The following is a 15,524-nucleotide window of genomic DNA, read 5'->3' on the forward strand; positions in this document are numbered from 1 at the left end:
GAGTACTTTTATAATATGTATATGTAAATTTAGCAAAACACAATGACTATATAATTTAGTGTCAATGCTGCACGTATATAAACAGAGAGGATATGAGAGTGCTCACTCCCGGGGTCTGGTCTGAGTTGCCTCCAGTGGCCTCCAGTATCAGTGTGGCCAGATGAGGTTGCCGGCAACCTCATTTCCCCCTCCACCTTATCCCCTTCCCCTATCCTATTCCACCGTTCAGTCCCTATCGCGCACGCGCAACGTGTCTTCCATTCGCCTCACTCTGCCTCACTCTATTCTCGTCGCGCAACGTGTCACATATTACTCTGGTCATCAGAGAGGGGGTACTTGTATTCCCCCCGATTCCTTTTCGATTACCCCTGTCTGGACACACTGTCCAGTATAGTGCTTGATAGTGCTGCCCCCACAAAAATCTTAGCCTGGATCAGCTCCTATAGGAGCCTATAGGCGCACGGTAGGGTAGAGCAGACGCTTAGCCATAGACGAGATACTATCACAGACGAGATATAAGGAAATTTATATTTTACACTTTACACTTTTCAATGCAGCCACTGGCAGCGGCAGGCAGCAGGCAGGCAGCCACAAATGCGGCACTGTCAGTGGAACCAACAAATTGCAGCAAAACTTTATGTATATAGCAGTATATAGCAGTATATAGAATATAGAATATAAATAGAAACTGATAGAAACGATATTTGTCAGAAAATGTCTTGACTGCTTGCTGCTACTGAAATGTTACTTCAAAGTTTATGCGATTTAAAATCAATTTGTAATCAAACGTTGTTTGATATTTTGTAATTATTATCATAACAAAAGTAAGTTTCTACATCGCTATTGTTGAATATATAAATAGTGTTTCAACTTATAGAGTGATGTCATAGAATGTGTATACAAATTTATGTATATATTATTGTTTCAATGATTATTGCTGATAATGTTAGCAACATGATTTAACAGTTTTTAGTAGGTTATTAGTGTTTTATTTGTTTGGAGACACGTTTGCTGTTCTTTATTTCGTAGTATTTAGTATTTAATAATTTAATGACAGCCGTATAACCTCAAAAGTGAAACAAAATATTAAATAAACTGTTACTTTGCTAAAATAATATTCAAATGTTATTATTAGACAGCGGATTTTATAGAATTTAAGACAGTAAAAATATTAAAAGAATTTAAAAATACTGTTACATTATTTTCATTTATTAAACATATTCACTGCAGTTTGTTGTGATCCAGGTAGAAAATTTTTATTGTGCATAAAGCTCTGCTGTCTAATCATTATCATACGTGACTGATTTATTTACTTATAGATATTGTTCGTTTATTTCGTTATCTTTTATGAAATATAACTTTCATTTAAAACGTTTGGCTTATTAGAAAGTTTGGTTGCCAGTGTATTATGTATGAAATTATTTTCTCGTTAATTTAGAAGTCTAAGTAAAAGTTTAGAAGAATATTTTGAACAAGTTACTAAGGAAACAGTGTAATGAAACTTTTCTATTTTATAGAAGGCTATTAAAAATGGCTGACGTGCGATTGCTAATACAAGAGGAAGGTCGGGCAGCTAGAAATTTGATAGCTTTTAATGTACCAGTTGGAACGAGTAATAGTGAGAAGGTTACTAGAAAACCACCTAGTGTGCCGAGAATATCACAATCGAGTACAACCAAACGATCAATGAAACCAACCACCAGAGTACGATCAGCTTCCACTGGTCGAGATAAAAAATCTGGTAAGCTAAAGTTATAAGTAGACTGCGGGGATGTTCATGTAAGTTTGAATTTTTCCAGGCAAATTTCAAGAAAGTGGGAACAAATAATTATTTTTAGTATTTAAGTTTTGTGTGTGTGTGTGTGTGTGTGTGTGTGTATGCAATTTTGAATGTACGCTAAATTGCTTTGTTTTTATGATAGAATTACAGGCAAGATACTGGGCTTTTTTATTTGGTAATCTGCAAAGAGCTGTTGACGGTATTTATCAAACGTGCGAAGAAGATGAAAATATTTCAGAATGCAAAGAAGTGATACTAGTTTTAGAAAACTATACAAGAGATTTCCATAATTTGATCGAATGGTTTAAAGTGAAATGGGCATATGAAAATTCATCACCTCCGCTGAGACGTACTCCATTAGCCTGGGAAGTTAGGAAAACATCTCCTTGTCGCATCTGGAATTCGACGATGATTCCAAAATCCACTAGTCCTTTGCAAAGAATGAGCCCTACCGAATCTGTGTGTCGAAGTCCCGTTGACCAAATTATTTCAGAAAGTAAGACTACTATTTCTATAGATAATAAGGTCAACCAGATAAAAGGAGAGCCTGCACACAAATTGGTAAAAGATAATAAAAGTAATGTCACCAGAAATAATTCAACTTTAAGTGAAAAATGTAAAAGTCCAATAGATAAGGGAATAAGTCAATCATTGATCAAAGAGAAACTCACCTCAATGAAAGTAAATAAAACTCTTGTCAAACATGTAATATGTTCGAAAACAAGCGGTAGCATTGGAACGGATCAAAAGCCAAACGATAATTCGCAACGTGATCTGAAAAGTAAGTTGGATACCAAAAATGTTTCGAAACCAATTAAAAATACATTACACAATAATTCTACTAAAATAGCAGATTCTAATATAATACTAGAGAAAAATGAACAAATAATCCAGAATGATAAAAATATACAATTAAATAATCTTACATCGACGGGGAAAGAACATTCTAAATCTATCGGTGTGGATAATAAATTGAGTGCTCAAAATAGTCCATTAGTTAAGTCCACAAGTCCCAGGAATGATATAGGACTTGGCAAAAATGAAATTAATGCAAAAGTAAAGAAGCAAAGCACAGGGAAAAGTGTTCGAGCTGTTGGCATAGAGAATATAACACCTGAAAATAAATTAATAGAATCTAACAATACTATCGTGAAAGAAAATAATAGTATTAGCTCAACGAATAAAAGTGTACAGAGTATTACAAAAGTTTCAAATAAAATCACTCAAAAACCAAAAACACAGTCCAATGCGAGTGATAATATAAATATTAAAGTTGTTACAAAAACTGTGTCGGACATGTCCTGCAATAATTCCAACAAAGGATCATCAGTTAATATTAACAAACCAGCATATTCTACGGTATCGCAAATGAAGGTTACTAAAACGAAACAACCAGGTCTCCCAGAAACTCCGAAATTTTTTCGAAGTAAAACCACGCTAAGTGATAAATATATATCGACTTCAAACAAAATGAAACCCGGAACATCCGTCATAGTGAGGCAACGATTTCAATCTTTCGATGACAAGGTATTTTATCACTTTGTACTTTATTAGTAGACAGCGGATTTTATGCATTTATGAGAAAAATGAGTAGGTGTAATTTAAAAAAGGAAAACCATCAGAAAAATTTAAAAATTGTGTTAAATTATTTCCAATCTATTAAACACATTAAGAAAGAAAATGAACTTCCACTTCACTCCAGTTTGTTGTAATTCAGGTACAAAGTTTTTTTTTTGTATAAAAGATCTGTGCTGTATATTTATTAGTATTTTTATAAAATTTGTAATTACTAGACTGCGGGTATTTACGCAATTTTAAATTCTGTTGAATTTAATACTCCAGCATTCTTTGAAAATTTTTGTAAATCATAAATGTATAAAGATCCGCAGTCTAGTAATTACTTAGTAATTACTTTCAGTTAAAATGTAAATGGTATGAACTGTTGTATTCTTATTAGATTTCGGAACAAAGTACGCTGAAAAAGGATCAAAGCTGTAAGGATATAAGCATAAACGGTTCGGTAGAGGTATTAACAAAACAAACGCTTACCGTCAAGACAAAAGAAGAGAATGATGGTTGGCAAACGGTTAGAGGCCGTTGCAGAAGAGGAAGTACTCATAATTTAAATATGTCTACAAGATTTCACAAACCGAGTACCGCTACATCTTTACCAGCTCTATCTATAGAAAGTCCGTCAGAAAAATGTAAAAAGAAATGCTTGACTCCAGATGGAAATGGCAAACAGAAAAAGAAATGTATTGCGGAAAAAGAAGGGAAAAACATAAGTAACGAAGTAGAAAAAGTGAAAGGGGAGTCGGTCGCAAGCCTTACCATTAAAGATAAGGTAGAAGAGGTTTTCAAAAACACCGTTAATTTGAATGAAATAAATTCTACATCGATGATTGCAGCTATATTTAAAAGCGACGCAGAGCTGCTCGAAAAGCGTATACAACAATTTATGGCTGCCCAAGCAGAAAGAGAGAGAATCATTTTGGAAGAGGAAAGAAAAACAGAAGAAGCTGATTCTCAGCGATCGCAGCAGTTGTCGGATGAAGAAGCTTCGTTACGTAGGCAAATTTTAGAGTTAGGATGTGCAGAAACTGATGTTGACACAGAAACTGACGAGACAGATGGTGAAATGGTCCTTGAAATAGAGGATGAACCAGCAACGTCTCCTACTGCGGTGCCTGATGACGTCAGTTTAGAAGATAGGTACATATACACATATACACATATATATATATATATATATATGTGTGTACAGGGTGGTTTACCAGATATTACCACCTCGATTTTCGTTATTATCATTATCCATAGCGAAGAATGTTTATATAAGGTTGAATGGTTTCGAGAGATGCATACTTTGGTGTTGTGAGTTTCTCTGTAGGTGGAACCATCCTGTATATGAGAGAGATTCATTACGTTTAATATGTCTTTTCTTTTGGATAGAATTTAACTTGGATTGTTCTAGGTATGAGAATGTATTAGAGGGAATGTCTTGGGCTGAGTGTGTAGACACGCTCGCACAATTACGTGCGTTAGTAGCCCGTCATCCTGGTAGAGCTTTAGAATTGCATCAAAAGCTTTCATCCCCATCCAGAAAAAGGTCATTACCCGAGACACTGAGGAGATACCAAGCGAAACAGGCTTGTGCGCAACATAAGCGTCAGAAGTTGTTGATGGAGAAATCACAGAGATTACGGGAATTGTTAAACAAGGTGAAAGACGTTAAGAGTGCCAAAAGTCAGCTGATAGAAGACAAGAGGGTGCGAATGGAGATGAAGCTGAAACGGGCAGAAGAAAATAGAACGCAGCATCTATTAGAAATTGTGAGGAAAGCTCACGACGAAGACTCGAAATTGAAAGAGATTGCATTTATTAATGAACTTGAAGCACAGAACAAAAGACACGATTTCATGGCGTTGTGTCAGGAACAAGAAGAGAGACTACAAGTACACTATATGATATAAAATTATATTCTCAATGAATTGTTATTTATTCGCTTATGATAATGTGATTTTTAGGGAATCCAAGAGGAACGACAACGTCGACAGGAAGAAAAGGCTGCTAAAGAAGCTGCAGCTGAGGAACGCAGGCGAGCTTTAGAGGCTGAGAGGCAACTGCGTATACAGAAAATGAAGCAAGCTCGTCGTGAACGTGAAGAAAGAGTCGGTAAAATGCAGCTAGAAAGAGAAAAAGAGCGACAGGTAATATATTGATTACTATATTATAAATTGGTGCTAATTATTATTAAATGTGTAGGAGCTCGCAAGAGAAAAAGCTAGGGATCGAGAAGAACGTTTATCGGCCCTTCATGCAGCTCAATTAGCGAATCAAGAAGAGTTACAGAAGAAAATAGCTCAGAAACAACAAGAGTCTGCGAGGAGGCACGTTGAGAATATAGAACAGATTCGGCAAAAAGCAGTTGAATCTTCGATTTTAAGGTCAGAGGAAGTACCACCAACTTTGAAATCCTATCCCGCCCAGAAACAGTGCTCTCTATGCGGAACAGTTGTAAGTATTTTTCACCGAATCACGTTATACAGTAAATATACCCATTCCACTACCCACTACCCAACCACTACTAATCCAATTAGAAAATTTCTTTATTTTTCATTATTTGTTTATGGGACTTTTTTACCAACTTACCTGTGGCATTTTTCTGATTAAAAAAAATTTACGATATTGTCGTTAACAGATACCGAATGAAGTGTATCTCCTAAGTCATTTGAAAGGAAAGATGCACATCGAGGCCGTACGAAGCACACACGATGGTCGAGAACCATCTCGAGATGAGCTGCAACGGTTTAACATATTGCAAATACGTGATTTGCCGATCTCAGTTATCGATAACAATAATTCGAATGAAATTAAAGCTGCGAAAGAGAAACAGAAAGCTTTGAAACGGCGGTGCAGGAAAATGAAACAACGTATGCTCTTACGTGGCAAAGAGTGGGAAGACAATCATAAGACCGATGTAAATCAATCGACCGAGTCAACGAACAAAGCTAAGTTCCGTCGAAATTTAAAGGAATTGGATCGGTTATACAATAATCATTCGAAAACGGCGTGGTCCAGCGTCGCCATTGCTGCTTTGGAACGTTGTCTAGGCGAAATAACAAGAGCCTTTTCGAAATCGGTAAGTCTCTATTTTAAAGCGTACCGACTTAATAAAATGTTTGATTGTTTACTGTTTACGGAAACTAAAGTACAATAAAAAGAAAGATGATATTACATAGAGTATAGAGTATAGAGTATAGAGTATAGAGTATAGAGTATAGAGTATAGAGTATAGAGTATAGAGTATTCGATGTATTCGATCTGTTACCTTTTATCAAAAAAAGCAAGTACATATGTACTCATTTTTACTGACTATTTCACAAAAGACAAAAACAGAATTAAGTACTGTGTAATTAATAAGATAAGTTGAAGTAACAGTAAAGTAAATGTTTAATTGATCCATGATAAGATTTTTTTGTCACAATTAAAATTACTAGTTTAATAGTTACTACTCGTTGTATAGGTCTATAATTATATATAAGTCTATATATATATGTGATTTTCTATATATATATATTATAATTTTATTAGTCTATTATAATTATAGTAATTTTGTTATTAATCGTAAATAAATGTTTGCATTTCTTCAAATCTTGACAAATGAAGAAAAATGTCGAATGACAAGTTAACTCATCTGTTCTCTTTAAAAAGTTCAAACACACTAAAATAGTTCATAAATGTTAAAAGCTAAAATACCGTTTAATATGCATCGACGAAAATGGTTTACCTTCTACTAATCGTAAGTGTATATTTTTAATATAATGTTTCAGTGCCCGCTTGATCAAAATGCATTTAGAGGTTTAAATGGATATGATGTTCTAACAAGTCTGTTGAACTTGGGACTGCAAATGCAAAATGTATCTCATAATTTACCAAATAAGTAAGTAAAATGTATTATTTCCATAGATTTTAATTTTGTAATTGTACCTTATTTGATTTTTAACTTTCCACAGTATGTGTTATTTCTTTCTAAATACCAATTTCAAAGAGTCTTATTTTATGTTTCAGGAGCATCGTTTCTGTTTGTCGCGTGTATAAGCTTAGTGTCGGCGGGAATGATGCCAACATTGAAGTGGTTGTGTCCAGCAACAAAATTCTGGTCATCTTGGATCTTCTGCTTCAACATTTAGAGGTATGTTTAACCACATTGTTAATTTTCACGATAAATTTTGAAAAGGTTTTATTTAATTTGATATGCACTGAAATTCTTTTTATGTTTTCACAATTTCACTAGTATGTTTTAAAATTGGTAATGTGGATAGTGGATAGTATATGTTTTCGAATAGCTCCCTCGTGATAAGTATAAATTTAGAATTTACTACTATTTAATAGTAAACATATGCCAACAGTCAACTTAACATTAATTCAATTAAACTGTACCTAATTCTCTTACTTTACCTTATGAAATTTTAAATAAATAGGAAAACGTCTTTAGCTTAAACAACTTATTTTCACTATTTTCAAGTTCTAATATTTACAGCTTCTAAACTTCTAACACTAACATAATCACTCTCCTATGGATATCCTTTTGCTGCATGAATTGATTATGTAAAACAAATGAAGCATACTCTAATTAACTGACATAATTAAATTCTATTCTGGGAAACTAGGTCTGTAAATGAAACCGTCATAGCGCTAATGACTATTATTTATATTATTTATATTATTAAGAAGCAGTTAATAAAAACGGGAATTATATAAAAGCATTTATTTTAATACTACATGATTTTACTGGATTAAGGAAAATGTTAAAAGTAGTTTTAAAAACTCGAATGATAAATATTTGAATAACGAATTTATGCTTGAAATAAAATTCTATTCGAACAATGTCGAACACTGGCGCTGGAAAACGGGGACTTTACGCGTCAGTGACGCGTGAGCGGATTCCCTGTCGATTTGCTCGTTTTTCGAGCTCATTTCGAGGTTGGTAAATAAACGAACGCAAAGACCATCATACCTGTCCTGTCCGACTTGTCAAAATAAGGATTAAAAGTCTTAGGGCTGGCTTCAGCTTGCCCCCTTTACTCTGAAGCCGGCTCTCTTCGAGTATTTAACTCTTTCTCCGAGCACGAGTCCGTAAGCTGGTTGTTGGAATCCATCGAAGAATTTCGGTTGTAAATAGTACACTCTGCACTCTGCACTCTGCGTATACAGTGTGAATCACATAACTGGAACACGCTATACATATCTCTTGTTCGATTCGAGTCTAACATTATGGGGTTACATATCTTTAAACGGTTGAAAAATAAGAGGAATTCAACAACATTTTTTTAATATCTACAATTATATGTGTCTTTAAAAATTCAATTTGCTGAAAAAACTTGAGCCAAATATCTTGAATTAGAATTAGAAGCGCGTAACAGCCATTTTCTCAAACCTATTTCCTTATGGCTTATGAAAATGTTGAGAAAAGGCTCGAATATAAAATTTAAAATTCTGTACAATAGAATTTTGTACAATTTTGATAAACTTGCTCGGACCATCGCGTCGCGCGTCTGCAATAGGTAGGTTCGAAGTCGATCGTTTCGTTCGATGATCCGTCGTAATCGTAATCGTAATCGGTCCGCGATTCACCGGCATGATTTCGAGATCGATTTTTCACGCTTCGTAGATACGGCACTGGCGCCGCGCCGCGCCGTTCCTTCTCCTGTTCCTCCCCCGGGAATCTCCCTCCACAAATGCATTAGCGGCGAGAGAGCTTTTAGTGACGTCACCCACGCACACGCACACAGGTTCGAGGCGCGCATGCCGACACCCGCACACTAGTGCATGGGAATCGGGTTATACGGTGAAAGGAGCGTGTATTCCATGCAGAATGTGCGTGGGTACTTCTGTTGCCGGTTCCATCAAGCTCCGTTTCGAGGACCCGACCTAATCTTTTGTCTCGTCCTCTTATCGGTGCTTTTTCAACGACCTCTCCGCAGTCCACAGCTTCCAGAATTCGACTGTTCCTCATATTTCATCTGCGACGAGCGAGCTTTTCGTTATCCCTCCGAAACGCTGCTGCAACATTCCTATTTTCTATTCTGTCAAGCATAACTACAGTAGCGGACGAAAGTTCGAGACGACTATCTTTTCAGTGGATTATCGCATTTTATTAGAGATTCGCTAAACGTCTAAGAGTTCCCAATTGCTCTTAAGTGTCGAAGTTCGTTACATAATTAGTAAATAATAAATAAAAAAATAGAGTATCTTCTGACTAGGGATTATACATATGTAGGGATGGTATCAAGTTCAATATACATACATATGTATACTCACGAATCCCGCGTCAATTTCAATAACCAAGTTTCATTTCATGGGTTTCGATTACTACTTAACCACTTCGATCCCCCGGACGTGTTATATCGCGACGCCGATACTCTTTGTACAGATCAGAGACGTGTTATCACGCGACGCAATGTCGTTTGCGCGGTGCCACGGACACGGACGTGTTATCCCGCGACCGCGACGCAATACCGTTCGCGTTCGTGCGATGCTACAGACGACATATCTCGCGTGCTTCATTATTAGATGGGCTTTTTCGAAAAAATGTTACCCTGAAAGCAATGTTTCCGGCTGGAAATGGACAGGAAAATAATCAAATCGAGTATCGCGTCTTTTCATTTCATTTCGTTGAAGTTATTGCCGTAAATCGTGCAGTTTGATAGCAGGATCAAAGGCAAACGTTTCAAGCAAATACGACTTGTGCCACTACATATTATAGAAACCAGCAGGAATCACAATTTGGGCCATTGCGCAAAGGAATCGATCGTCCTGTAGGGTCCAGCATGTAATGCTTTTCAATCTCGTCCGTTGACGAAACAAATTTACAGTTTCCCGTAAATCGTTCAAGATCGCTGGTTCCCCTCACGATCTTGCCCCTTTTATTCAATGTTCCGTCGGTGCATCCATACGGGTTTCGCGAAGGCGTAGACAAATTTGATGATTCGGGACTGGCCTGATCGCTCGCACAGAAAATGGAAAAATCTCCCCGTTAATCTGCTCGACTAGCGATGCAAAGGATCGAAAACAAACGATGTAGATTCGTTTATTGGATTCGTTTATTCGTTTATTTTTCACTCGAAATTCATCCTTTTGCAAATCAAATACACCCTTCCGGCTTCCCTTATCATTGTTTCGTGATAGATGTAACATTTCAAGAGTTTCAATTTTTACAAACCTTCCAAAGTTTTAAGGCTTTCAAGATTTTCAAGACGTCCAAGAGTTCCAAGAGTTCTAACCTTCGAATTATGTTGCAAGTGATTCGAATTTTTTGTCGTAAATATTGAATCGAAGCGATTCGAAGTGATTCAGATATCCCATCGCTACATACAAGTAACAAATATTGCTTAAAAATTCACGAAAACTCGTTGCAGCTTTGTCGCAACGATAAGTAAGTTAAAAATCTAGCAAAAACATTGTTGAGTTAATAACTAAATCAAGTCACACGAGTAACATATATTCCTTGAAAATTTACAAAAACTCGATACAGCATTGTCGCAGAAAGGATAAGTAAGTTAAAATCTAACAATAAGAATGAGTTAATGATTAAGTCGAGCTATACGAGTATTAAATATTGTTTATAATTTTACGTAAACTTGGTATGTACAGCGTTGTTGTAGTGTAGATAGAAATGAATTGAAAATTGAGTGAAAAAAGTTTCGAGTTAACAGGTAAATCAAGTGAAACGAGCAACAAATTCCGTGGGCAAGTTAACGGGTTCGAGGAGGCATTTTCGTCCTAAAATTTAAACGAATACGGAGAAACGTGAGCAGTTAAGTGTTCCACGAAGGACCTATCGAAGTCCGGACGCTTAGGGGCCATATTCCTCAGAATTCTTATCGGAACCTTCCGACTCGTTACCTCTAATTTAGCATTTTAAATGTCGCCTGTATGCATGCACCGTTGATCGTCCAGTCCAGAAGAGACTGATATCAATGACTCAACATGCCAGGAATTCGTCTTCGCCAGCATCCGAGTGATATTTAGGTTCGAAGATATGCGACCACCCGACTGGTAGCTGCTTGCTCGAGACGACAATACAATTTTGGGGGAATCAGTTTCACGGAATAGCTCTCAAACATACGATATGCCTTTTTAACCCTTAAGTGGACCTTCATAATGTACCTTAAAAATCCAATGATACAACTAAATTCTGCTTAACCGCTTAACGCACACCGAATTATTTTTCAAATTTCTTTCCAACGATTCCCTTCTACTATCTTAAGTGTTTCATTTGAAATTTACTTCAAAGGACAGGTCCTTGATTGCTACTTATTTTCGACAATTTTGTGTTTACTAATTCTATTAAATATTATTCAAATTTTCTTGTAATTTATATTTGCTTTTAACCAAAAAAATAAGACAACTAACTGTAAAACAGACTTTTTAAATACAATCCCGTCGATTTTGACGAGAAAGTGCCAAAAATCCAAGTTTTAACGTTAGGAATTAACTGGTTCAAAAGTTATGCCTGTTTAAAGATGAATCGCCATGTTGGTATCTAAAGAAAAAAAAGAAAAGAAAAAAATCTCCTGTGTCTTATTGTTAGTCTTAGAATTAATACAGACACATTTATTGTGCATAATATGTAATCCGCAGTCTAGTTATGTTAAAATGTTGGCAAGAAATTCCGCTGGAAATTAGAAAATAGGGAGTTTGTTCATTGGAAAAAGTGTAAGAATGACGGACCCCGTTTGTTCACAGACATTGACGAAACTGGACGATCAACTTCAGGTACAAGAAGTGTCCAGTAATTCGACTGGAAGCGGAATCGTAGCAAATAGCCTGATGCAATTGCTGTGCAGTCTGATCCCGGAGGAACCGTTCGAGAAATCGCTATTACAGACGCGGGTCCAAGATGTTGCCGGGTGAGTACACCTTTAGCGTCCGATAGATCTTGATGTTTCCGTGTTACGAGACCATAAAAATTCAGTGTCTGCCTTTAGTGTCAATCATACTTTAGACACCGATGCAATTCCTTTTCTCGGTCGTGGGAGTTATTTAAAGTGGCGTTTCATATAAAAGGGTAGATCTCACAAATGCTCTTCTTTTAAATTAGATACCGGGAGAACTGCATAAAACCGTAACGATATACCCCTGCCCCGACACTTCTTTATTTTTATAGATATTTATAGAGGGTAAAGTAGAAGGAAGAAGGGTAAAGAAAATTTATACAATTTTTTCAAGGGCTACGTTTATTTGAATGCTTAAATACTGATTACAAACAAATCAAATTTTATTTCTTATTTCATCTGAAAAGAAAGGCATAACATTCATATCTGTTAGACTATGTTAAAATCTTCATGACGAGTCTGACTTGTTAACGTACGGCAAGGGGTTGGCAATCAAGTTGCCCTCCCGTGGGGCGTGGACCTCACGTTTCGAAACACTGCTCTAAACTAATTGTGCGACACGAAAATGTCAGCTCGGAACAAAGCTAAATTTCAACGAGAAAATCATGATCGTTGATACTTCCGTTTGCTTGTTGCTCGAACAGAACCGGACGCGTTTTTTCTTTGTGTTCGAAGCCGACAACAAGAGCAATCTATGTATGTATAACACTTTGACGCGCACGGACCACCCCCGTAGGAAAACATGACGGCTCTGTCGTACGAGCTGAACTTAATACGCGAGTCACGGGAAAGTGACAAGTTGCAAGCTGTTTTCTTTGCATCCTCCGAGAGATATCCGACCTTCGCCAGGAAGACGCGTCGCACCTGGGTCAACTTCCTCCTCTGGGACCCCCCAACGCGACTGTTAATCCTTTTTTAGTTGCGTCGAATTATTTTCTCGTTCTCGTGACCACCGTTTTTCGACGGTTGCGCATCGTTCCGAACGAAACGTCAAAATGTTTACGGAACGTGCAACCTAATTTTTCCAATGTGTTTACTTGTACATTATGTACCACTAAATTTACTTCTATCATCATATTTTTATTTATTATTTACCCTTTGCGATTTAGACCGATTCCTGCCAGAGGCCGCCGCTAGGCTAAATTTTATTATAACGGCCTGAATTACATGCTTCGATTACATAGCATTGATTATGACGTTTTTAATTGCAAAAGAACAGAATAAGTAATTTTGTTAGAAACGTATTTTTCGATTTTTCGAGAGTTTATTTATCAACGATTAGTTATAATCGGATTGCTGATCACATTTTATTGGTCAGTGAATCTGCAAATTTTGAGTTTACTGACTGTAACACATCCAACTCTGAATAATGAACGACGAAGGCGCGATCAGAATGATTGCCGGTCGGCTGCCGGTAGTCGAATTATTATGATTAATTTCCTGCCGATGCGAGAATGGCCTAGTCACGATTTTTACTCAGCGCCGAGATTGCTTTTCGCTGGTACCTTTAAAGTGCGCAGATGTCTAAGAGCGATCGATCATTTCGTACCTCGTAATATGTATTTGAAAATAGTTAAGTGCATTCACTGTTGCTTCACCCTACAAAATACATATGTATAGTTATACATGTATATTTTGGACACAACGGGCCTTCTTGTGTATCACCACCAAAATTTTCCATAGTCATTTTCACCCTTTAAAAGCATGAAATTTCGGTTATTCATTTTATTCGACGTTATTGTGTTCGAATTTTTCTAGACAAACTGTGCCCCGGGGCGGCGCGGGATTTTAATCGAGCTTGGACCATTCGATAGCTTACCCAAAAAGACCCCTCTCTGCCAAGTTTCAGCCCCATATCTCATCTGTAAGGGTAGTTATTGAGATAAATCGAAAAACCAGTTTTTAGCCCATTTTCCCTATTTATTGACAATTAAAAATTCTGAAAAAATTCTGACACATTTTCTTGTATTACTGAAAACAACGGAGATATTTTCGGTGTAAGTCTTAGGTGTCTCGCCCTGCATAGCTTCATGGGATTCAGTTGAAATTTCCAGTATAAATTTGATTATATTTCCGCAGTAAAATTTTTAAGAAATGTACAAAACAATAAACTGATAGCTGTACAAAATGTAGAAAAGTGACTTTAAAACTGAATACACAAATGTTACGCTAAAAAGGTCTGCCATTTTTATCCTTTATGTAATGTTTTAAAAAATAGCTGGTTTGGATATCAACGTTTATATTTTGGTCGCGTGATCTATGATTAAAGGGCTGTTCGCGGTGCTATACTTCTGGTATTATTTTTTTTTTGCGCACCAGCAGAAAAGGTAAATGGCCCTTCTGCCGTAAACCTGTGCCACAAAGCCGAAAGCTTCGTCTAACGCGTGCCATTACCTCCCTTTTGTTTCTTCTTTTACTGATACCGCACCGCAATGCACTCAAAGCTACCACGAATTTTAGATGATATGTTATTGTGCGAAAGAACACCTTGAATATTTCACTCAAGTTGTACCAGGTACATACACGTGACTTCATTTCCCGCAAGTGTGGCTGCTGCATATTTGATTAAAGCTAAAAGCGTATAAATTATCATATATTTGGTCGTAATGAACGGAATATCTTGCCCGACCAAAAAAAGGTGTATCAACGAAGCGTTGAGCAAATACAAGATTTATTATTCTATTTTACAATGCTCGTAATTTCTGAAAGCTCTGCATGGAACACTGTGCTGTACCGCTGAGGAAAACAAGTAAAGCACAAAATATGAGCGACTTATACAATATTTCATGAAATGTTGATAAAATGGAACTGAAGCTAGCTTGCAACCATTCTGGTAAAAGGGTAATCCCTTAAACTTGAGTCTCCAACAAGACAGGAAATATGTACGTACTATTTGTTTTGATGCTGCTATTAGGTGCAGCCTTGATTGAGTTTCTGCCGTTTACTAATTGATGTCAGAACTAATACAGTACAGTCGCGATTCTTGGCAAACGGCTGTGTTCTGCACGGACAAGGATCGCATTCAAGGACGTATTCTCCAGATATTGCCTCATCAGGTTGCCATTTACAATTCGGATCAAAATGCAGCATTGCCTTACCCAGCAGTAGTAGCAGTACTTGAGTTTTTATGAAGATATAAAAAAATGGGGCTTCATAATTGGATCACTTCTCTCGCGGAATCCATTTATTACTTGAAAGTGGGAAATGGTTCACTGCTAACGATGGAAAATATGTACTCTCAATAAAATATTCTCTATTTTTCTATGCACACAAAGGAGTTTTATTTACAAAAAAGAACGGCAGAAACTAATTCGAGTACCTAGTAGAATCCTGCGGAATTTCATCAA

At 36.6% G+C, this 15,524-nt stretch overlaps 1 protein-coding gene across 6 annotated transcripts in view; it reads left to right on the forward strand.

Annotated features, from left to right (window-relative positions):
* Positions 1-584: 584 nt before the first annotated feature.
* The window catches only part of Ssp3 (short spindle 3), a 53,479-nt gene continuing 38,539 nt past the window's right edge, over positions 585-15,524 (forward strand). Inside the window, exons 1-12 of one of the 6 annotated variants that reach the window (XM_076438490.1) lie at positions 585-824; positions 1,518-1,741; positions 1,923-2,561; positions 2,631-3,307; positions 3,738-4,492; positions 4,752-5,232; positions 5,305-5,487; positions 5,543-5,794; positions 5,979-6,419; positions 7,111-7,220; positions 7,349-7,472; positions 12,029-12,192. In XM_076438490.1, coding sequence (XP_076294605.1) covers positions 1,531-1,741; positions 1,923-2,561; positions 2,631-3,307; positions 3,738-4,492; positions 4,752-5,232; positions 5,305-5,487; positions 5,543-5,794; positions 5,979-6,419; positions 7,111-7,220; positions 7,349-7,472; positions 12,029-12,192 — 4,037 coding nt within the window. In that variant the 5' untranslated portion in view covers positions 585-824; positions 1,518-1,530. Of the gene's footprint in view, positions 825-887; positions 973-1,006; positions 1,246-1,517; positions 1,742-1,922; positions 3,308-3,737; positions 4,493-4,751; positions 5,233-5,304; positions 5,488-5,542; positions 5,795-5,978; positions 6,420-7,110; positions 7,221-7,348; positions 7,473-12,028; positions 12,193-15,524 lie in introns of those variants that run through there. The other 5 variants (XM_076438487.1, XR_013010476.1, XM_076438491.1 and 2 more) reach the window with 5 other exon arrangements.

The sequence above is a fragment of the Lasioglossum baleicum genome, chromosome 14 (assembly GCF_051020765.1).
Source record: "Lasioglossum baleicum chromosome 14, iyLasBale1, whole genome shotgun sequence".
Lineage (NCBI taxonomy): Eukaryota > Metazoa > Arthropoda > Insecta > Hymenoptera > Halictidae > Lasioglossum > Lasioglossum baleicum.